The sequence below is a fragment of the Oncorhynchus mykiss genome, chromosome 7, assembly GCF_057628025.1.
Source record: "Oncorhynchus mykiss isolate SJ-2025 chromosome 7, ASM5762802v1, whole genome shotgun sequence".
NCBI lineage: Eukaryota > Metazoa > Chordata > Actinopteri > Salmoniformes > Salmonidae > Oncorhynchus > Oncorhynchus mykiss.
Genome location: NC_143028.1, coordinates 34698464 through 34721614, shown reverse-complemented (window position 1 = coordinate 34721614; position 23151 = coordinate 34698464). Strand labels below are relative to the sequence as shown.

Sequence of the window (23151 nt, the reverse complement as noted above, 5' to 3'; positions counted from 1 at the left end):
TAATATTTAACCTTTAACTAGGCAAGTCAATTAAGATCACATTCTTATTTACAATGACAGCATACCGGGGAACAGTGGGTTAACTGCCTTGTTCAGGGGCAGAATGACAGATTTCGGTTACTGGGCCAACGCTCTAACCACGAGGCTACCTGCCGCCCCAATATAACATACACATCAGCAATATATCTGGTGCGTAACATTAATGCAGAAATTAAACATCTCCCGAGACCTCAGCCGGACTGTCTCTCTCGCGCTCTGTCTCTCTCTAAGCCTATGAACCCTTGGCACCCCCCCTCCCCCCGGCTGCTACGGCAGTACCCGTGTGGCAGGACCGGACCATCGCCTCCTCCAAGCTGCGGATGCTAGAGTACTCTGCCTTTATGGAGGTGCAGAGGGACCCGGACAACGTGAGTCACCAAAACCAACGACAGCACTCAACCACGTTAACCAAAACAGTCCTAATTGCAGATAAAAGCCTTTGTTTGTACGGTACACATAGTCAAGACGAGCCAGACTATGTCTAGCACTAACTCAATATGGCCAAGCTAGACTTCTGTCATCGCAGCTGGTCTGACCATCTTTCTCTCTCTCCACCCTGCAGTACAGCAAACACCTGTTTGTCCACATTGGTCAGACCAACCCTTCCTACAGCGACCCTCTGCTGGAGGCAGTGGACATCAGGCAGATCTACGACAAGTTCCCAGAGAAGAAAGGCGGACTCAAAGAGCTTTATGAGAAAGGCCCCCAGAATGCCTTTTTCCTAGTCAAATTTTGGGTGGGTAATTATGACATCATCTTTCTCACTATTGTATTTATTACTGATGGTTTGACAAATCTATTTTATTATTCTTTGATCCTCACCTTGAATGCTTTACAGCAGGGTTCCCAAACTGGCGGTCCGAATTTGATCCGTGGGTAGATTTATTTGGTCCCACAAGTTGAATCCAGGTGAAAACTATGATCCCTTATTGATGTCACTTGTTAAATCCCCTTTAATTAGTGTAGATGAAGGGGAAGAGAGACTGGTTAAAGAAGGATTTTTAAGCCTTGAGACATGGGATTGTGTATGTGTGCCATTCAAAAGGGTGAATGGGCAAGACAAAAGATGTAAGTGCCTTTGAACAGCGTATGGTAGTAGGTGCCACACAACAGTTTACCGTGTGTATCAAGAAAGGTCATCCACCCAAAGGACATCCAGACAACTTGACACAACTGTGGGAAGCACTGGAGTCAACATGGGCCAGCATCCCTGTGGAACGCTTTCGCCACCTTGTAGAGTCCATGCCGCAATGAATTGAGGCTGTTCTGGGGGCAAAAGGGGGTGCAACTCGATATTAGGAAGGTGTTCCTAATATTTTGTGCTCTCAGAATTTTGAAAATCTGTTCAAGTATTTCCACGTACAGTATAATAGACAGGCGTGATCGTATACAAATGTAAGCAAGGTTTGAAACGTTGATGTTTTAGTAAAATATTATCTGTTTGGGCTTCTTGCAGTCTACAAATGATTTGTAATTGTGTGTCGGGCCCCCTGACCATGAGCTCAAGAAAAAATAAAAAAAATAAAAAAAGTAGCCTGCAGCTGAATCTAGTCGTTGCTTTACAGGGGAATGTGTGGTTTGAAAACATAATTGAAAAAACAGAAAAATACATCTTTCACACATTTAAACCTACACTGTCACACAGTCCCTTTTGGTGGTTTGATTATTCTAGAGTAGAGTAGAATAAGGAAAAAAAAAAAATTGTTTTAGGCTTGTTAGCTGAGCGTTAATCTGACTCGTCCGGTGTGACCCCTCTCTGCAGGCGGATCTTAACAGCAGTGGCATGCAGGACGGCCCAGGCTCCTTCTATGGAGTCAGTAGCCAGTACAGCAGCTCTGAGAACATGACCATCACCGTCTCCACCAAAGTCTGCTCCTTCGGCAAACAGGTGGTCGAGAAAGTAGAGGTGAGGCCATTTTCAACTGGGTCTGCATTATGGTCGCAAAAACAGCCGTCAGGCCGTCATGGTAAATTAGGAGGTGCACTTAAATGACTTAACTGGTTAGATTAAGGTTAAACGAAGTGGGAATTCAATTGTGTCAATTTACTCTCGGAAACTATACGGTATATATTATACAGTTGAAGTCAAGTTTACATACACCTTAGACAAATACATTTAAACTCAGTTTTTCACAATTCCTGACATTGAATCCTAGTAAAAATTCCCTGTTATGTCAGTTAGGATCACCATTTTATTTTAAGAATGTGAAATGTCAGAATAATAGTAGAGAATGATTTTGTTTATTTCATCACATTCCCAGTGGGTCAGATGTTTACATACACTCAATTAGTATTTGTTAGCATTGCCTTTAAATTGTTTAACTTGGGTCAAACTTTTTGGGTAGCCTTCCACCATAAATTTGGTGAATTTTGGCCCATTCCTCCCGACAGAGCTGGTGTAACTGAGTCAGGTTTGTAGGCCTCCTTGCTTGCACACGCTTTTTCAGTACTGCCCACAAATGTTCTATAGGATTGAGGTCAGGGCTTTGTGATGGCCACTCCAATACCTTGACTTTGTTGTCCTTGAGCCATTTTGCCACAACTTTGGAAGTATGCTTGGCGTAATTGTCCATTTGGAAGAACCGTTTCAGACCAAGCTATAACTTCCTGACTGCCTTGAGATTTTGCTTCAATATATCCACATAATTTCCCTTCCTCATGATGCCATCTATTTTGTGAAGTGCACCAGTCCCTCCTGCAGCAAAGCACCCCCACATGATGCTGCCACCCCCACATGATGCTGCCACCCCCATGCTTCACAGTTGGGATGGTGTTCTTCGGCTTGCAAGCATCCCCCTTTTTCCTCCAAACGTAACGATGGTCATTATGGCCAAACAGTTCTATTTTTGTTTCATCAGACCAGAGGACATTTCTCCAAAAAGTACGATCTTTGTTCCCATGTGCAGTTGCAAACCATAGTCTGGCTTTTTTTAATGGCGTTTTTTGAGCAGTAGCTTCTTCCTTGCTGAGAGGCCTTTCAGGTTATGTCAATATAGGACTCGTTTTACTGTGGATATAGACTTTTGTACCTGTTTCCTCCAGCATCTTCACAAGGTCCTTTGCTGTTGTTCTGGGATTGATTTGCACTTTTTGCACCAAAGTACGTTCATCTCTAGGAGACAGAACGCGTCTCCTTCCTGAGTGGTATGGCGGCTGCGTGGTCCCATGGTGTTTATACTTGCGTACTATTGTTTGTACAGATGAAGGTGGTACCTTCAGGCATTTGGAAACTGCTCCCAATGATGAACCAGACTTGTGGAGGTCCACAATTTTTTTTCTGAGGTCTTGGATGATTTCTTTTGATTTTCCCATTATGTCAAGCAAAGAGGCACTGCGTTTGAAGGTAGGCCTTGAAATACATCCACAGGTATACCTCCAATTGACTCAAATGATGTCCATTAGAAGCTTTTGATAGGCTAAAGCCATGACATCATTTTCTGGAATTTTCCAAGCTGTTCAAAAGGCACAGTCAACTTAGTGTATGTAAACTTCTGACCCACTGGAATTGTGATAGTGAATTAAGTGCAATAATCGGTCTGTAAACAATTGGGAAAAATGACTTGTGTCATGCACAAAGTAGATGTCCTAACCGACTTGCCAGAACTATAGTTTGTGAGCAAGACATTTGTGAAGTGGTTGAAAAAAACGAGTTTTAATGACTCCAACCTAAGTGTATGTAAACTGTATTTACCTCAACTAAGATTGTTTGCTGTTTTGGGTAAGAGTTTTAAAATCTCTCTGTGTGTGAATTGCAGACGGAGTACGCCCGAATGGAAGGAGGGAAGTGCGTCTACAGAATCCACCGCTCTCCCATGTGCGAGTACATGATCAACTTTATCCACAAGCTCAAACACCTGCCAGAAAAATACATGATGAATAGTGTTCTGGAAAACTTTACCATCCTTCAGGTAACATACTGCATTGCAAGATACTAACTAAAATTTGGCAATGCACTGACATTTCAACTGTGGTCATAGGACTATAGCTGGGTGATCCGTTTTTGACCTCATGTTGTTTTGCTTTGCTAATTGATTGATTGATTGATTGATGATATTTACTGTCTCTCACCTGCTGCAAGACCATAGCTGGATCACGTTTCTTATCTAATTTTGACGCACTTCCTCCTTCAGGTGGTGACAAACCGTGATACTCAGGAGACCTTGCTGTGTATAGCGTTTGTGTTTGAGGTCTCAACGAGTGAACACGGGGCACAGTACCACGTCTACAGGCTTGTCAAAGACTGACCCACCCACCGTTCTGCAGGGAGGTTTGGGAATCGGCTTCCAAAGTACTGCGTGACACAATCTGTACAGTACACACAGACTGCTCAACTGCCAAGAAACATTTAAAAACGACGTTAGAATGAACTGACATGAACAGATGTTATACTTCCACACATGTTTTGGTAAAATAGGAAAAAGGATGAAGTCTCAACAGACAGGAACGGCAACTTATTAACCATATATTTAAAATGTGCTAAGACAACGTGGGTCATATTGGTAATGACAATAAATGTACAGTAGCTTGAGATGTTTTCACTGAGGGAATGAGAAGGTGTCCAAGGTTAAGAGTTGTCTCCAAGGGAACACACTCTAAGCAATATGGTAATAAGTGTATAGATTGGAACGGTACAGCTACAAGGACCATCGAAGAAGAGCAAACCCAAAATAATCAAAGTAGAACTTTCCTACTGAGTGGTGTTGATAAATTAAGATAGCCAAGAGCCTTTCTCCAAAGACAAGTATTGATTGATTGCCAGCCTCTCTGGAATGCCTTATTTACTACCTCTGGTCTTTAAATAAAACAGAAAGAAACCAGACAGATATAAAATGCATCAATTAATTGGAAACTGAACTTTACTATGCAGCTCACCCTTATCTAGATCCTCGAAGCACACTTCTTATCCAGGCACATTGTGTGACGGACAGAGATGGATGAAACTCTTTTTTGTTTTCAATTGATGTGTTGTCATGAATGGTTAGACGTTTGGCTGCAGTCCACATGTACAGTAAGGGGATAGCGCGATCAGATCATTCAGTTTCAAAACCCTTGGCTTATTGGGTCCTAGACAACAACACATTTATGTGCTGTGGTGCACTTAACATATCAAGAAAGGGTGAAGCAACAAATATGTTTATTTTCTGCCTTTAGTTATGATATTGAAATGAACTGTTTCTGTACTGTGAGTCAGTGGATGCTACAGGAATATGTGTTACATAGGAGTATTTTGGGGACGTGTTTATATTTGTGATTGACTTTAACTCGGCACAGAGACTATAGCTGTTCTCTTAGAGTGGAGGGGATTCAACACTGTTTTCTTAAAAACATGGCTTGAGAATTCGCCCGATTAGAACTTGCCAAATTGTAACTGACCAAATGTACGGGTGAGTTCAACTAATGTAAGAACTTCAGGTTTTCTTATCTAATCTCCCCATTTGAGCAATCCCAATTGATGGATTTCACATTTAGTCTGATTGTAAGCCTACATGATGTAAGAGAAGTTTCTATTTTGTCATGTAACCAATAAAAACAAAAGCTCTCTCTTATTTTATGAGCTTATCTCAACAAATTCTACTCTTAATTTGTCAATGCCATCAGCCAATGAAAAACAGCTTTTATGTTTCTAAAAAATACCTATCCTCTCTGTGCTGTGGTGTGTGACCATTGATTGTTATTTATATTGAAACAAATGGTGGGAGGGCTGGGCTGGGCTATGGGCCATGTGTTTATCCTTTGCCATGGCAATGGAGGTGTTACAAGTATTGCTGAGCTAAACTTTATACTAAAGACAAGATAACTGTCATCCCATGGATCTAGATAGGGGATGGTCTCTGCCTTGAATGGTTCACTGGGCTTCTGTCAGAAGAATTCATACATCAGACTTTGTATGGTGGATTTAGTACACCAGGATTTGAATGTCATACTTCAAAAGCTAGACTTAAAACAACTGCTTAATCTTTACTAGCGGATGTCTCAATTGTACCTTTTTTTTTTTAACAGGCCCCCTTTTTTTATTATCATAATTCATACTTTTGTTTGTTGTTTTCTTTTGACTTTCATTGGAAGCCATATGCATCCATTGAAAACGTGTTTTTGTTGACATTGATGATGAGATCTTATGTATCATAATCTGAATGGTGTGGGCAAATTTTTTTGGTTAATAGGTGGTTTACTGTGGCCTTGGTTACCAATTGTGCATTGCATTTTTGTATGTTATCTTTGAAGTAAGGGGGGGGGGGGGGGCAGGGGTTGTATTATATAATCCAATCAAAAATATGTATAATCTAACAATAAAAGACGCATTGTGCCTTTGGGGCCATTTTCCCCCAGAAAACCCATTAAAACATGTTTGTAATTTGAGTGGTCAATGCAGTTCTTTCCAGATTAGATACATTGTCTCTTAACTATTGTAGATGGCACCATTGTTATACTGTTTAAGTCATTGCATGTGCAATATATTGTACAGTACACTTCCCTTGGTCCTCTGTCACATTTCTAACTATGATGTAATTTCACAATTCCGTAGCCTACTTGAGGACAAGGACAAACACAAGAGTAGGCCGCCACCAACCTCCTGTGTAGAAGGCTTTATTCGGGTATATTGTCAAGATACAGTATTTTATACTATTTGTATGCACTGACTGGAGAAATCAATGTTTGACACAGCCTTTTAGGGAAAATTAATGAACCCAGATTCTCAGAGGCTCAAGCACAGACACAGGCCAGATGTGTAGGTCCAGTCTGCCCCAGTGTCTGTGTGTTATGATGCTTTTAATACAACTTTTTTATTTAACCAGGTAGGCTAGTTGAGAACAAGTTCTCATTTACAACTGCGACCTGGCCAAGATAAAGAAAAGCAGTGCGACACAAACAACACAGAGAAACACATGGAATAACCAAACAGTCAATAATACAATAGAAAAAGTCTATATACAATGTGTGCAAATGAGGTAGGATAATGGAGGGCAATAAATAAGCCATAGTGGCAAAATAATCACAAATATAGCAATTAAAACACCGGAGTGAAAGATGTGCACAAGATGAGTGTGCAAGTAGCGATACTGAGGTGCAACATAAATAACAGTATGGGGATGAGGTAGTTGGATGGGCTATTTATAGATGAGCAATGTACATGTGCAGTGAGCTGCTCTGACAGCTGGTGCTTAAAGCTAGTGAGGGAGATATGAGTCTCCAGCTTCAGTGATTTTTGCAGTTCGTTCCAGTCATTGGCAGCAGAGAACTGAAAGGAAAGGCGGCCGAACGAGGAATTGGCTTTGGGGGTGACCAGTGAAATATACCTGCTGAAGTGCATGCTATGGGTGGGTGCTGCTATGGTGACCAGTGAGCTGAGATAAGGAGGGCTTTACCTAGCAAAGATTTATAGATGATCTGGAGCCAGTGGGTTTGGCGACAAATATGAAGCGAGGGCCAGCCAACAAGAACATACAGGTCGCAATGGTGGGATGAAATATTGGGCTTTGGTTACAAAACGGATTGCACTGTGATAGACTGCATCCAATTTGCTGTGTAGCGTGTTGGAGGCTATTTTGTAAATGACATCGCCGAAGTCAAGGATCGGTAGGATAGTCAGTTTTACTAGGGTATGTTTGGCAGCATGACTGAAGGATACTTTGTTGCAAAATAGGAAGCTGATTCTAGATTTAATTTTGAATTGGAGATGCTTAATGTGAGTCTGGAGGGAGAGTTTACAGTCTAACCAGACACCTAGGTATTCGTCCACATATTCTAAGTCAGAACCGTCCAGAGTAGTGATGCTGGACGGGCGGGCAGGTATGGACAGCGATCGGTTGAAGAGCATGCATTTAGTTTTACTTGCATTTAAGAGCAGTTGGAGGCCACGGAAAGAGAGTTGTATGGCATTGAAGCTTGTCTGGAGGTTAGTTAACAGTGTCCAAGGAGGGGCCAGAAGGATACAGAATGGTGTCGTCTGTGTAGAGGTGGATCAGAGAACCACCAGTAGCAAGAGCGACATCATTGCTGTATACAGAGAAAAGAGTTGGCCCGAGGATTGAACCCTGTGGCACCCCCACAGAGGCTGCCAGAGGTCTGGACAACAGGCCCTCCGATTTGACACACTGAACTCTGTCTGAGAAGTAGTTTGTGAACCAGGCGAGGCAGTCATTTGAGAAACCAAGGCTGTTGAGTCTGCCAATAAGAATAAAGTGATTGACAAGAGTCGAAAGCCTTGGCCAGGTCAATGAAGACGGCTGCACAGTATTGTCTTTTATCGGTGGTGGTTATGATATCGTTTAGGACCTTGAGAGTGGCTTAGGTTCACCCATGACCAGCTCGGAAACCAGATTGCATAGCGGAGAAGGTACGGTGGGATTCTAAATGGTCGGTGATCTGTTAACTTGGCTTTCGAAGACCTTATAGGATAGGTAGGTAGGATAGAAATAGGTCTGTAGCAGTTTGGGTCTAGAGTGTCTCCCCCTTTGAAGAGGGGGATGACCGTGGCAGCTTTCCAATCTTTGGGGATCTCAGACGATACGAAAGAGAGGTTGAACAGGCTAGTAATAGGGGTTGCAACAATTTCGGCGGATAATTTTAGAAAGAGGGTCCAGATTGTCTAGCCCGGCTGATTTGTAGGGGTCCAGATTTTGCACTTCTTTCAGAACATCAGCTATCTGGATTTGGGTGAAGGGGAAATTAGGGAGGCATTGGGCAAGTTGCTGTTGGAGGCACAGGGCTGTTGACCGGGTTAGGAGTAGCCAGGTGGAAAGCATGGCCAGCCGTAGAAAAATGCTTATTGAAATTCTCAATTATCGCAGATTTATCGGTGGTGACCGTGTTTCCAAGCCTCTGTGCAGTGGGCAGCTGGGAGGAGGTGCTCTTATTCTCCATGGACTTTAGTGTCCCAGAACTTTTTGGAACTCTTGAAAAAACTAAGTAAAATCATGATGTCAGTGATCTTCAGGTCGTAAAGTCGGAGCTCTAGAAAGATGACAGAGTTTCTGACATGGAATTCCGCATTGAATGACCGTTCAAAACGATTTTTCCCAATCTGAGCTCCCCCTTCCCCCAGAGTTTCCAGTTTTCTTGAACACACTGAAGTCAGAAGTTGGGATTACCAAGTTCTCAGTAGTTTTGAACGTGGCGACAATGAGTGTCTCTTTTCATGGGGTCATCAGTAGTTACCACAGCCACCAAGTCATAAACCTTGTCTATTTCAACCATTTCTCTTCTTAAAATCAAATTTTATACCCAACCTTAACCGCACTGTTTGTCTTATGCCTAACCTTAAATTAAGCATATTTTTGTTCCATTAATGTTTACTTCATGGATGTAGTAACTAGTGGAAACATGCACAGGAAGCAATGATTTAAACTCCCAAAGAGTACCACAGTACAAGTCAAAATACCCATAAAACTGAGCAATCAAACAGGAAAATGGTTCTAATCGTTTTCCCCATAGGGGATGTCAGAAACACTTCAAATAAGAGCTGTGTTTGGTGTAGGCTTACCCTTGTGTGACGTTTTGATAACCATGTAAATATCTCTAGGACAAGGTGATTTTAAGCAATATATTTGCTTTGTTTACCCACAAAGAAATGAAAATTAGCTGCTAATGTGGCTGTCAAAGAACTACAAATACCATAGTGATCTGGACGAGACTACCAAAGGAGGCAAAGGTAAGAATCTCTGGATTAACTATCTAATGTTAGCTAAATGTAGTAATGAAGAAATTAGCAATTGTGTGAACTGCAAGGTTTAAATTGACACAATACCTGTTTAGCGAAGGTTTCAGCTGGAGACAACATGCAGGAGCTTTGAGGGATTTTTAGTCTTGCATGATGTCTACTTTAATACTAAGTAGCAGTTTCGAATGTGAAAGTAAATAGATATGTAACCTTTATTTCACTAGGCAAGTCACTTATTTTAAGTGTTTCATAAATCCCCTATGGAAAACATTTATGGTGGGAAAAGGAATGAAACCATTTCCCGTTTGACCGCAGGGTTTTATGGGTATTATTGCACCGCCACTGTGGGGCTCTATTAGACAGTTCTGCAAGCATTATAATGTCAATATACTTTTGATACTCACCAAATATGAAGTTTCGCTGAGCAACTATCTTAATTTACTCCCGGTACAGCCAGTATGTACTTCCAAAAAAATTCGGAATAAAAACGTACAGGCAAACGAACAAATTCGTCTTCGGCACCAATGTATTGAGCTGTTGTAGACTTCCGACCTGTGCGTGGCAGTAATGAGGGATTTAGGCCTACATTGGCTGTGCCGAAAATTCATTTTTTTGTAAATTTGTATTTATTTTGAGAAGACACATGCTCGACATCGCTAACGCACAAATACTGGGGCAGGTTTCGTAATGCCTACGATGTTACGAGTGTACTGATATAAGTAGGACACGTGACATCACGACAGTTTTGAGGAAAAAAACACTTTATACCGGAGTTGTTTCGAGATGGCTATGCATATTAATGACACGAGGCTAGTCGCGTAGCATCTCTCTCTCCATTGAATACTGGTGGTTGACGTCAACAGCCCTCATCGAATATTCCACCCAAAATTACAAGATTGAGATGTATCCACCAATCCAAAGAAAGGATAGGCGGTCGTCTAGACAGCCCACAGTGCCGCTTTGTGGACGACTCCCATTGTTAGGGCGGAGAGACATGTATCTTGTCAGAATATTCATCATCTTTGGTCAAGCACAGCAGCGATGGGAAAACTGCCTTGGCTGGAAACAATCTATTTGTCAGTAAATAATACAAAATCCAAAGTAAGGTATTATGACGAACAGGGTTGCAAAAGTATCACCCTGTTTTCTTGACTTGTCAGCACGCGACATGTGACCAATTGCAGCCACACGGAACTTGCTAGTAAGCCTGCTTGTAAAGGTTGGTAAATTCATTGAAACCATTGGCTATCTAGCTAAAATAAATTCCTTGCTTGATAACGTTGGATCATTGTTAAAGTTAACTCGCACCAAGTTGTCACCCATCTGCTCCATTTATGTAACTAATGTTAGCTAGCTAGAGTCTATAAACAGTTAACAGTAAGGGTCTGTTTCTGTGTCATGAAAGTCAAAGCCTGCTAGCTACATAAAGCACAACATAAAGCAAAACAGGCATTTAGCTAGCTAGCTAAAGCCTAGCTAATGTTGTGTTAGCTAGCCATGTTGATGGTGGGTGTACTAACTTCGATAGATTGTCTCTGGTTGTCATTGCAAACGAGCTGTAGTGGTGGTCAATTAGCCTGCTAAGGGTAGCAATCTGGTCTCGAGACAGTCCTACTCCTCCCGGTAGAACGATGTCTCTCGAGCTCTCTGGCGCCTAGCTAAGAATTTAACTCATATTGTAAAACCTCTTCTCTTTTCAGCAATATATATTGCTATCTGTCGCCTAGGGAAGGCAGTTGGCTGTGTCTAACTTTAGGATCATCAACGTATGTTGCCTGCAAGGTTATCTGTTTTGAATACATAGCTAACGTTAGCTAGTTACATTATTGCATGCGCAAATTGACAAATCAGGTACTTTGTGTGTTTGGTAACACATTTTTATTTTATTTTTATTAACAATAGTTTCAATTCACTTAGGCCAATCATCACATATTAAAACATACATAAATTATGGGTATATACAACCAGTTTTGGATTCACCTGATGTTTGTATGGCCTACCTATTAAACAAAGAAAATACCTATTTTAGGAATGTGTTTTTCTTTTTTTGACTATGGTAATGAGTATTGACACTGGGTTAAGCTTAGGCCCACCCTTTGTATTCAGTGGAAGGCCTCTCATTCTAACGTAACCCTCCTGGTCTTTTCACCGGCTGTCATTCTTCTGTCCTGTGTCAGTGTGTCTCCTATGTCAGCAGTGTGTTGGCTTAGGCTTGGTCAGTCTGCTATGCCCCCCTGCAAGAGAGGAGACAGACAGTGAGTGTGGTGGCCCGCTGCGTTGTTGGACTGTGTGGGTTAATGATTGAGTGCTGCCAGGTATATTTACATAGCTGTTTTATTGAACTTCCAAGTAATGTTCTCTCCTCTCTCACATAGGATTGTGAGCATACAATAAAAGTTGCTTTGGCTGGCCATAGAGCATTCAGCCTCAAAGTTGATTCGCTCTGCTCTGTCAATGTTTTGTCTTGTTGGAGTTCCAGTCATAGACCTCACTGCTGATTCTAACCAGGGATGTGGCTTCATCCACACAGCAGGGACTAACCTCAGCTGCTACACAGGGACTAGCCTAACCACACAGGCAGGCATTGACCACCGTTGAAGTCTGCCATCACTGTTCATTTATTCCTATAACCATGGCTGACAGCAACACCATCAGGCTCCGAGTCTTCTCCCTCAACTGCTGGTGAGTGCTGTTTTTAGTGTATGCAGACTAAGCATATATATTTTTTGCACCGCACACATACTAGGGCTATAATGTTGTCTGTCTGTCCTTCCTGTTCTCAGGGGTATCCGTTACCTCAGCAAGCACTGTCGGGAGCGCTACGCCATGATCGGAGAGCTTTTGAGCAGAGAGGAGCACGATATTGTCCTGCTGCAAGAGGTTGGTGCACACTGGTCTGTTCTGCTCATATTTTGGTGAAGGAGGTCTACTGTGTTACACTCCATTCCACCACTCTCACAGCTGTCTCAGCTGTCTGGGCATTTTGCCAAAGCTGTGGAATTTTTCCACCCATACATTCCTACTATATACTGCTCAAAAAAATAAAGGGAACACTAAAATAACACATCCTAGAACTGAATGAATGAAATATTCTTATTAAATACTTTTTTCTTTACGTAGTTGAATGTGCTGACAACAAAATCACACAAATTATCGATGGAAATCAAATTTATCAACCCATGGAGGTCTGGATTTGGAGTCACACTCAAAATTTGTGGAAAACCACACTACAGGCTGATCCAACTTTGATGTAATGTTCTTAAAACAAGTCAAAATGAGGCTCAGTACTGTGTGTGGCCTCCACGTGCCCGTATGACCTCCCTACAACGCCTGGGCATGCTCCTGATGAGGTGGCGGATGGTCTCCTGAGGGATCTCCCAGACCTGGACTAAAGCATCCTCCAACTCCTGGACAGTCTATGGTGCAACGTGGCGTTGGTGGATGGAGCGAGACATGATGTCTCAGATGTGCTCAATTGGATTCAGGTCTGGGGAACGGGCGGGCCAGTCCATAGCATCAATGCCTTCCTCTTGCAGGAACTGCTGACACACTCCAGCCACATGAGGTCTAGCATTGTCTTGCATTAGGAGGAACCCAGGGCCAACCGCACCAGCATATGGTCTCACAAGGGGTCTGAGGATCTCATCTCGGTACATAATGGCAGTCAGGCTACCTCTGGCGAGCACATGGAGGGCTGTGCGACCCCCCCCCCCCCCCCCAAAGAAATGCCACCCCACACCATGACTGACCCACCGCCAAACCGGTCATGCTGGAGGATGTTGCAGGCAGCAGAACGTTCTCCACGGCGTCTCCAGACTCTGTCACGTCTGTCACATGTGCTCAGTGTGAACCTGCTTTCATCTGTGAAGAGCACAGGGCGCCAGTGGCGAATTTGCCAATCTTGGTGTTCTCTGGCAAATGCCAAACGTCCTGCACGGTGTTGGGCTGTAAGCACAACCCCCACCTGTGGACGCCGGGCCCTCATACCACCCTCATGGAGCCTGTTTCTGATCTCAAGAAATCAGTCAGGAAGTTAAAGCTTGGTCGCAAATGGGTCTTCCAAATGGACAATGACCCCAAGCATACTTCGAAAGTGGTGGCAAAATGGATTAAGGACAACAAAGTCAAGGTATTGGAGTGGCCATCACAAAGCCCTGACCTGAATCCTATAGAACATTTGTGGGCAGAACTGAAAAAGTGTGTGCGAGCAAGGAGGCCCACAAACCTGACTCAGTTACACCAGCTCTGTCAGGAGGAATGGGCCAAAATTCCCCCAACTTATTGTGGGAAGCTTGTGGAAGGCTGACCCAAGTTAAACAATTTTAAAGGCAATGCTACCAAATACTAATTGAGTGACTGTACTCTTCAAGTACAGCATGTAAACTGCTTACCCATTGGGAATATGATGAAAGAAATAAAAGCTGAAATATAATGATTTATCTACTATTATTCTGACATTACACATACTTAAAGTAAAGTGGTCATCCTAACTGACCTAAGACAGGGAATTTTTACTAGAATTTAAATGTCAGAAATTGTGAAACATTTAAACTCAGTTTATTTGGCTAAGGTATTTGTAAACGTCCGAGTTAAAATGTGTATATATACGCCACAAAGTTATCCCTATCTATTGAACAAGCTTTTCAACACTTGTCTTGATGCAATTAATTAGCATGGTGTGAAGCCTTCGCTAACTGAGCGCTTGTTATTCAATATCTTCAAGTACAGTGCCTTCAGAAAGTGTTCCCCTTGACGTTTTCCATATTTAGTTGTGTTTCAGCTTGCATTTAAAAATGAGTACATTTAGATTTTGTTTGTCACTGGCCTACACAATACCCCATAATGTCAGTGGAATTGTTTTTCCAAATTCATTAAAAATTAAAAGCGGATGTTTCTTGAGTCATTAAGTATTCAACCCCTTTGTTATGGCAAGCCTAAATAAGTTCAGGAGTAACCATTTGCTTAACAATACTAGTGTTTAACATCTCTGTACCCCACACATGCAATTATCCGTAAGGTCCCGGAGTCAAGAAGTGATTTTCAACCACAAAGACCAGGGAGGTTTTCCAATGCCTCACAAAGAAGGGCACCTATTGGTAGATTGGTGTAAAATAAAAAGCGGACATTGAATGTCCCTTTGAGCATGGTAAAGTTATTAATAACACTTTGGATGGTGTATCAATACAACCAGTCACTACAAACATACAGGCTTCCTTCCTAATGCAGTTGCTGGAGAGGAAGGAAACCGCTCAGGGATTTCACCACGAGGCCAACAGTTACAGAGTTTAATGGCTGTGATAGGAGAAAACTGAGGATGGATCAGCAACATTGTAATTACTCCACAATACCAACCTAATTGACAGTGTGAAAAGGAAGCCTGTACAGAATAAATCCAAATATTCCAAAATATGCATCCTGTTTGCAACAAGGCACTAAAGTAATACTGCAAAAAATGTGGCAAAGTAATTTGTCCTGAATACATGGTGTTATGTTTGGGGCAAATATAACACATTACTGAGTACCACTCTCCATATTTTTAAACATAGTGGGGGCTGCATTATATTATGAGTATGCTTGTCATCGTTAAGGACTGGGGAGTTTTTCAGGATAAAAAAATAAACGTAATAGAGCTAAGCACAGGAAAATACTAGATGAACACATGGTTCAGTCTACTTTCCACCAGACACTAGGAGATACATTCTCCTTTCAGCAAGACAGTAACCTAAAACACATGGCCAAATCTGCACTAAAGTTGCTTACCAAATAGACCGTGAATGTGGCTAAGTTACGGCTGTAACTTAATTCTGCTTGAAAATCTATGACAAGACTTAAAAATGGGTGTCTAGCAATGATCAACAACCAATTTGACAGAGCTTGAAGAATGGGCAAGTATTGTAAATTACAGGTGTGGGAAGCTCTTAGATGCTTACCCAGAAAGACTCACAGCTGTAATCACTGCCAAATGTGATTCTAACATGTATTCACTAAGGGGCATGAATGAGATTTAATTTTCAATAAACATTTCTAAAAATACGTTTTCACTTTATCATTATGGGGTATTGTGAGAATAAAAAGCAATTTAATTAAGGTTTTATTCAGGCTGTAACACAACAAAATGTGGAGTAAGTCAAAGGGTATGAATACTTTCTGAAGGCACTGTGTGTTCTCAATGTTCCCCTGGGTTTATTTTTCAGGTCTGGAGTGAAAAAGACTTCCTCTGCTTGAAAAGGAAACTTTCCTCTACCCATCCGCACTCCCATTACTTCAAAAGGTACAATTAGAAATCTGGTTCAATCTGTTGGTGTTGCTGGCCCTATAGGACCTCCATGTAGTTAGTTTTCCTAGTAATCCCGTCATCAACTCTCAGAACATACGTGGAAAATATTTTAAATCTGACTCCCACGTTTTCACTCAGTTTCTCAATCAAACCTCTTCTTTAAGGACTTCATTTAATGGGAACACAGCAAACACACAGTGATCCCTGTGCTCTGTATTGTACACTGCGTTTTCATGTCAACCACAAGAAACATTACTGTTAATTTGGTAGAATTATTTTTTAAGAGAATGACCTCAAAGCAGGAAGATTAGCTAGCTATTGCACAATAGAATTTCTCCAAGTTAAGCTTAATACTTGCTTGACCTCCCATACCAAGGCACAGGGTTGAGATGAGTTCAAAATCCTTGCATTTCTAATCCTCTCAGTAATTCACTAAAAGAGTGGAGGAGATATTTAAGTCTGCAGATTTGAGTGAGTTGGTCCTTACATTTTTAGTCAGAGGTTGCAAACACTTTCCAGCGTATATACTTTATCTGGACTGGTGTAGTTTGCAGTCTTATCATGTCTAACAGTATGCAGCTTTTAGACCTAAGAGAAACGGGACTAAACACTTTACTTGAACAGTAGGACTTCAAAACCAATGCATAACACATTCATAAGCAGTGCATAGGTATGAATGTGTTATAAAGTCCTTCTGTATGTAGCCTACCCTTAAAGTAAAGTGTGACCAAACACACTCTAGTAACATGTGGTAGCCTACACATGTATCTTAATGTTGTGTTTGTGTGTCCACAGTGGAGTCATAGGCAGTGGAATGGCCACGTTCTCCAGACATAGAATCCATGACGCATTTCTCTACCGCTATTCATTAAACGGCTACCCATACATGGTAAGTCATCTAGTCCTCAGACATTTGTGTGTACAGTATGATGAGTTTGTCTTTGGTAGGTAGTCAGGCATTCTCTTCAGTCCTCACTATGTATCCTGTCCTCTGTTCCAGGCCCACCATGGAGACTGGTTTGGAGGCAAGGCTGTGGGGATGGTCATATTAAACATAGGCAGACTGGCAGCACACGTCTACGTCACACATGTAAGTGTTTCTATCCAGACTTCTCATCCACACCTGGGAATAAGACAATGGTCCCCTGGTCCAAGGGCAGTTTAGTTAATTTCTCCATAATGGTTTAAAGGGAAATCTGTAGTTGCTACATACATGTTTTTTTATTTTATTTTTTTAGAAAATGACTTATACCATGCATTTGGAAAGTATTCAGACCCTTTGACGTTTTCCACATTTTATTACATTACAGCCTTATTCTAAAAATGGATTAAATACATTTTCCCTCATCAATCTATACACAATACACCATAATGACAAAATTTATTAAAAAACAGAATTGCCTTATTTACATAAGTATTCATACCCTATGCTATTAGACTTGAAATTGAGCTGAGGTGCATCCTATTACCATTGATCATCCTTGATGTATCTACAACATGATTGAAGTCCACCTGTGGTAAATTCAATTGATTGGGCATGTTTTGGAAAGAAACACACCTGTCTATAGAAAGTCCTGCAGTTGACAGTGCATGTCAGATCAAAAACCAAGCCATGAGGTTGAAGGAATTATCCGTGAGCTCTGAGGCACGATTGTGTCGAGGCACAGATCTGGTGACCGGTACCAAAAAAATGTCTGCAGCATTGAAGGTCCCCAAGAACACAGTGGCCTCCATCATTCTTAAATGGAAGGAGTTTGGAACCACCAAAACACTTCCTAGAGCTGGCTGCCCAGCCAAACTGAGAAAGGACTTGGTCAGGGAGTTGACCAAGAACCCGATGGTCACTCTAACAGAGCTCCAGAGTTCCTCTGGAGATGGTTGTCCTTGTCCTGAAGCCACTCCTCAGTAAAAGGCACATGACAGCCCTCTTGGAGTTTGCAAAAGGCACCTAAAGGACTCGGACCATGAGAAACAAGATTCTCTGGTCTAATGAAACCAAGATTGAAATATTTGGCGTCACGTCTAGAGAGAACCTGGCACAATCCCTATGGGGAAGCATGGTGGTGGCAGCATCATGCTGTGGGGATGTTGTTGGGACACTAGTCATGTTCGAGGGAAAGATGAATGGAGCAAAGTGCAGAGAGATCCTTGATGAAAACCTGCTCCGGAGTGCTCAGGATCTCAGACATGGGAGAAGGGTCACCTTCCAACAGGACAACGACTCTAAGCGCACAGCCAAGACAAAGCAGGAGTGGCTTCGGGACAAGTCTCTGAATGTCCTTGAGTGGCCCAGTCAGAGCCCAGACTAGAACCCGATCAAACATCTCTGAAGAGACCTGAAAATAGCTGTGCAGCAACGCTCCCCATCCAACCTGACAGAGCTTGAGTCGATCTGCAGAGAAAAATGGGAGAAACTCCCCAAATACACTTGTGCCAAGCGCTTAGCGTCATACCCAAGAAGACTCAATTCTGTAATCGCTGCCAGTGGTTCTTCAACAAAGTACTGAGTAAAGGGTCTGAATACTTATGTAAATGTGATAAACTAGCAAACATTAAAAACAGTTTTTGCTTTATTATGGGGTGTTGTGTGTAGATTGATGAGGGGGGGTAAACAATATAATCAACTTTAGAATAAGGCTGTAACGTAACAAAATGTCAAGGGGTCTGAATACTTTCCAAATATACTTTCCATGACTCATGAGCTTAGTTCAACTGTAGTACACCATCAGAAGCCAAAATATATATGCTTTTTCAAATCAAATGTATTGGTCACATACACATGGTTAGCACTGTCAATGAATTTGAGAGTGCTTACATTTCTCCAAACCCATCCCTCAGCAGTGGTGGGGAGTCTGCTTTGTTGTTTGATCTGCAGAGTGCCCTTTTAAGGTTAGGATTTTGGGGAGTTTGCTGATCCTGGATCTGTGCCTAGGGGTAACTTCTACCTGAAGCAGACAGATGCATATGAGATGTATCTATCGCTAATGTGGTGTCCTCTTCCTGTGTGTGTTGTCCAGCTGCATGCAGAGTACTGCAGGGAGAAAGACTCCTACTTACCTCATAGAGTGGTACAGGCCTGGGAGCTGCAGCAGTTTATTCGGTAAGGAGGCTAACACTCAATGCACCCTGCCTCTTGCCATCTTAATTTCAGTGCCATTTTAATGGGTGTTATTCTGATCTATTCTGTTAGTCATACCTCCAGTGGAGCAGACCTGGTGATTTTGGCCGGAGATCTGAACCTGCATCCCCAGGACCTTGGCAACCGGTTGCTACGGACATACACTGGCCTCCGGGACAGTTACACAGAGACTGCTAAGTTTGATGTATGATGATCAGTCCAATGACATTCTTTTTTCATTTGAAATCGAACTGAAATATCTTGCAGAGGAGAGGTTGATTGTTTTATTTGTTGCGGACATGCCTCTAATGCTTTATTAAAATTAACTGAAAAGCTTTTAATCATCTTTTCTCCGTAGGGCTGTGAGGACGGCATCACTCTTATATCAGATAACCCTTTCATCAATCCCAAAGAGCTCTGCCCCTTCGAGAAGGGCATCAGAATAGATTACATCCTCTACAAGGTGACAGTGGGAAGGATTGTTGGATATCTGGCTTTTGTTGTAGTTTCTAACAGTCTGCCAATATGTACTGGATGTTAAATGTGCCTACTTATTATAAAATAGACATTGAAGAGACATTGATCATTGTATTGATGGTACATCTTGTACACTAAAATGTGTTGTCATTCCTAGGGGTCAGGAAGAGTGTCCATCCAGTGTGAGTCTCTGTCAACCACCAAGGGTTCTGTCCCTGACCATCCCTTCCCTTACTCTGACCACGAGGCCCTTAGCGCAGACCTGCAGCTGCAGACTCTGACCCAACAGGCAGGAGGAGATGAGACCAGAGCTGAGCAGGACTGTGCTGCAGGTACTCATTCTAAGCCTAGATGTGGTTCACAATGATTTGAAGTGTAACTCTTTGTTAGAGGAATTACTTTCCTATATGTTCATTAACCAATTCAATTATAACAAAGCAAAACACTTTGTCGGTTTCTAAGAATTTGTAAGCTTCTTATTTGCATAAAATAATGTTGGTTGGATCTAGTCACTGTTCCTGTCAACCTGGGGTGTATAGAGCCCCAATGTCAGGGGACAGGACTTTATTTTACGGGACCACAGCTCGCCCGTGCACGGTTCTCGGCTTGTTACCTTCAGATGACCGGGACAGATATTTAGATCCGGCTTCGAAGGACTGTTAGAGGAATTTAGTTCATATGTGTTCATACATTAATCAATTCAATTAAAACACTCTGTCCGGTTCTAAGAATTTGTAAGGTTCTTATTTGCCTAAAAATGGACAGAGGCCAACCATCAAAATTAATCAATAGCGTTTATTCTCGAGAGCTCTACCCATAATTTCATGTACATTGGTTTATATACCTCTCATTTCATCATAAATGTCCCTCCTCCTCTAAGACAATGACAAAGCTGCTTTTCAATTCCATTCCAACACATACATATTGCTTAACATATGCTACCACATGTTACACAATCTACTGCAAGCCCAACGGTTTCTCCCCTCCCTGGTTGGGGACCAGACAATCCTTCCTGTTGTTAGTTTCACTGTGATCACAAGTTGTCTGTTAACGCTTCCTCTTGGCCTATGTACAAACATTCTTCATCAGACAGCATATAAATCTGTAAGTTATAACTCTACGCCAAATGTATACATTATTTAGTCATTATTGATAAAAATCCTTCAACATATTGGCTTTGTCGGCAGGATGAGGGACATTTTAATTGAATTGATTAATGAACACATATGAACTAAATTCATCTAACACTCTTACAGGTTTTTAATATTGTTATTATGACTCTTAAAGCTGATGTATGCATTTTGTCAGTAATCTTCCAAATGTGATGGCCTAGGATTTGACTTGCTATTTCCCTTCTTCCCTCAGGTAAGCTGGCTGAGCTGGTGGACATTGTGACGGAGGCCCGTACTGAGGTGAAGGTGGGCCTGTACTGTGCTGAGAGGATGCGCTACACGGCAGCTCGTACCGGGGTGATGGGCATGGCCCTGCTGCTGTTGGAGCTGGCCATCGCTGCTGTTCCCTGGCTGGCCCTGAGAGCTGACCAGCCCTTCCCCCGGGCCTCCTTTTACCTATTGGGGGTGCTATGCTTTGCCATCCTGATCACCACCTTCCTGCTCTACATCTTCTACTCCATGGAGGTGAAGGCTCTACAGGGGGCAGAGGACCAGATGAGGCTGGCTGTGGGGAGCCTCCAGGAAAGGCTGAGGGGATTCCCCCTTGCCCAGCCTCTGAACCGCCTCTGTAGGCCACTGGACGGACAGGACCCCTGCCCTCTGGAGCCAGAAGAATAGAGGCAGGAGGAGGGTGGGGGTATAAAATGAACTGTGAGGAACTGATCTTAAAGATGGAATCTGCTGTAGGGGAAATAATGCCCCATGGCTGTTTTTGTTGATGAAGCAGTGGTGGGGAGCGTCGAGGATTCAGATCAAATAAATGACAGTACATATGCAGCTGTTCTATCGCGTAGTGAATGATGTCCGATAGGGGAAAAGTGTTTGCAGTTACTTATTTGCTGTTGTAATATTGCAAACGGACGTGGCAGTTTCACCTTTAAGGATACCAGCTTTAAAGAGGTCCTGGGACTGTCTGCATCGACTGAATGTACTTTATGCTATTGAGGATTCACTGCAGTAGAAGCATGCAGCATAAGGTTTGACTTAATGACTTGAAACCAGAAGAAAAAAAACATTTCTTGAAGTGGTTTTGCTCATGTGCTTAGCTGCTATGTTTTGTTTAGTTTTAACTTTGTCCATCTGTAAATTCCACTCGGCAATCTATGGATTGCTTACTTACTCATCTTCATTCTCGAACAATGACAGCTTCTCGTGACAATTGGCCATGAGACAATCAGGTGATAAACACATTCTTAACGTACATCTTTCCTATAGTCCAGACTTGAGGATTGCATTGGCACTAGGAGGTTCCTCAGGTCTGGCTTGCATTCCACCACTCAGGGTCTTGGTGGGACCAATTCTTTCCTCTGTTTCATGACTTCCTTTTACAGTGTATAGCAGCTTAGAGCCTCTTTAGCACAACTCGGGGACGATGTATGACGTCTGCTTTTAGTTGGAGCCATGTTTTGTTCAGTTGTTGTGAATGTTAGACTAAGTTCCAAATTGATCCCCCTAGCCCTTACACCCTAGGCACTCCTGGAGATCTGAAAGGCTTGGATAGGTGGATGCATTGCTGTCGTAGCTTTGTCTACTGATTGGATGGGTGGAACTATTACCATATTGCTTCCACCTATCCAAATCCTCTCAGATCAGCAGGAGTGTCTAAGGAGTAGAGTCTTTAAGGGTCCATTTGGAATTCAGCATCCGAGTGCCCTGCAGGACAAGAGCTCCTGTGACATGGCCAGTTTCAAATGGACTGTGGGGCGGCAAAGCACCCTCTTGAGCTGTACATTAGGCTTTTATTTCGTAGACGTGTTGGGAGGAGATGATCAGATCTCTTGAGCGGTGGCTGCACTGTCCCAAAGAGAGAGATTTGAACGCATTCGCTTGTCTTGTGTAGTGTTTTTAGAAACTGTCGATTTTAATCATAGTCATTTGCTCTAATGATTTTTATTTATGACGTTAACGAATAATTTTGGTAACCAATCAAGGCACACTTGTAAAGAGTCACTTAGAGTTGAGAAGATCAAGTTGTTTGGGTACCTGCACTTGATTAGCAAGATAAAGCTTTTAATGTACCTACCTTGTAATTGAATGTACTGTAAAACGAAGGCCAGTGCAACCATTGCTGCATATGCCAATTTAAAAGCACAGAACTGTAACCCTGTCCTGCTTCTTTCAGGGGTTCAGTTTAGTGCAATTAATGATGGGAAAAGACTGAATCATTTGTTTTTTTATATTACACATAGATACATTCGATTATCATCACAAATGTGGGCTAGTTAAATGTATCTTGCCACTCCTTTGAATCATCTTGGTTAAAATGGAACTCTAGCTAATATTGTGTAGTTACTAACAATCCGTGGTAACATTTCAGGCAGTATTCAATCCACTTGATTATATGGATTGTTATTGACAATTTGAAGGACATGATTGTAAAGGAAATAATAAATAGTCTATACTAATA

The 23151-nt window shown here is 42.2% G+C and overlaps 2 protein-coding genes and 1 long non-coding RNA gene across 29 annotated transcripts in view; 2 read left to right on the top strand and 1 right to left on the bottom strand.

The window, feature by feature from the left end:
- LOC110527745 (transcriptional enhancer factor TEF-5) overlaps positions 1-6399 on the top strand; it is a 40845-nt gene extending 34446 nt beyond the window's left edge. For 12 of the 17 annotated variants that reach the window (XM_021609239.3, XM_021609237.3, XM_021609234.3 and 9 more), the window contains 5 exons: positions 271-407; positions 602-775; positions 1802-1945; positions 3795-3947; positions 4170-6399. In XM_021609239.3, the coding sequence (XP_021464914.1) occupies positions 271-407; positions 602-775; positions 1802-1945; positions 3795-3947; positions 4170-4283 (722 nt within the window). In that variant the 3' untranslated portion in view covers positions 4284-6399. The remainder of the gene's footprint in view (positions 1-270; positions 408-601; positions 776-1801; positions 1946-3794; positions 3948-4169) is intronic. The other 5 variants (XM_090240786.1, XM_090240784.1, XM_090240782.1 and 2 more) reach the window with 1 other exon arrangement.
- LOC149982522 (uncharacterized) overlaps positions 1-10545 on the bottom strand; it is a 17985-nt gene extending 7440 nt beyond the window's left edge. Inside the window, exon 1 of the long non-coding RNA XR_016497215.1 lies at positions 10105-10545. This is a non-coding gene — a long non-coding RNA (uncharacterized LOC149982522). The remainder of the gene's footprint in view (positions 1-10104) is intronic.
- smpd2b (sphingomyelin phosphodiesterase 2b) lies at positions 10470-23151 on the top strand. 11 transcript variants are annotated; one of them, XM_090240793.1, is made up of 13 exons: positions 10641-10919; positions 11401-11466; positions 11878-12015; positions 12209-12382; positions 12484-12580; positions 15895-15971; positions 16773-16866; positions 16978-17067; positions 18995-19077; positions 19168-19300; positions 19454-19558; positions 19730-19904; positions 20938-23151. In XM_090240793.1, the coding sequence occupies exons 4-13, from the start codon at positions 12333-12335 to the stop codon at positions 21360-21362; spliced, it is 1329 nt and encodes a 442-aa protein (XP_090096919.1). In that variant the 5' UTR covers positions 10641-10919; positions 11401-11466; positions 11878-12015; positions 12209-12332; the 3' UTR covers positions 21363-23151. The 11 variants fall into 11 exon arrangements, with proteins under 11 accessions (XP_090096921.1, XP_021464919.1, XP_021464915.1 ...); XM_021609241.3 differs by having other exon boundaries at positions 10642-10919; positions 12231-12382; XM_021609240.3 differs by lacking the exon at positions 11401-11466 and having other exon boundaries at positions 10630-10919; positions 12231-12382.

Bases quoted from the DNA above. Each gene is read 5' to 3' on its own strand.
- smpd2b (XM_090240795.1), top strand. From the start codon at position 12,333: ATGGCTGACAGCAACACCATCAGGCTCCGAGTCTTCTCCCTCAACTGC. The intron at 12,581-15,894 runs GTTGGTGCACAC...TTTATTTTTCAG, and splicing joins ATATTGTCCTGCTGCAAGAG to GTCTGGAGTGAAAAAGACTT. The intron at 15,972-16,772 runs GTACAATTAGAA...GTGTGTCCACAG, and splicing joins CACTCCCATTACTTCAAAAG to TGGAGTCATAGGCAGTGGAA.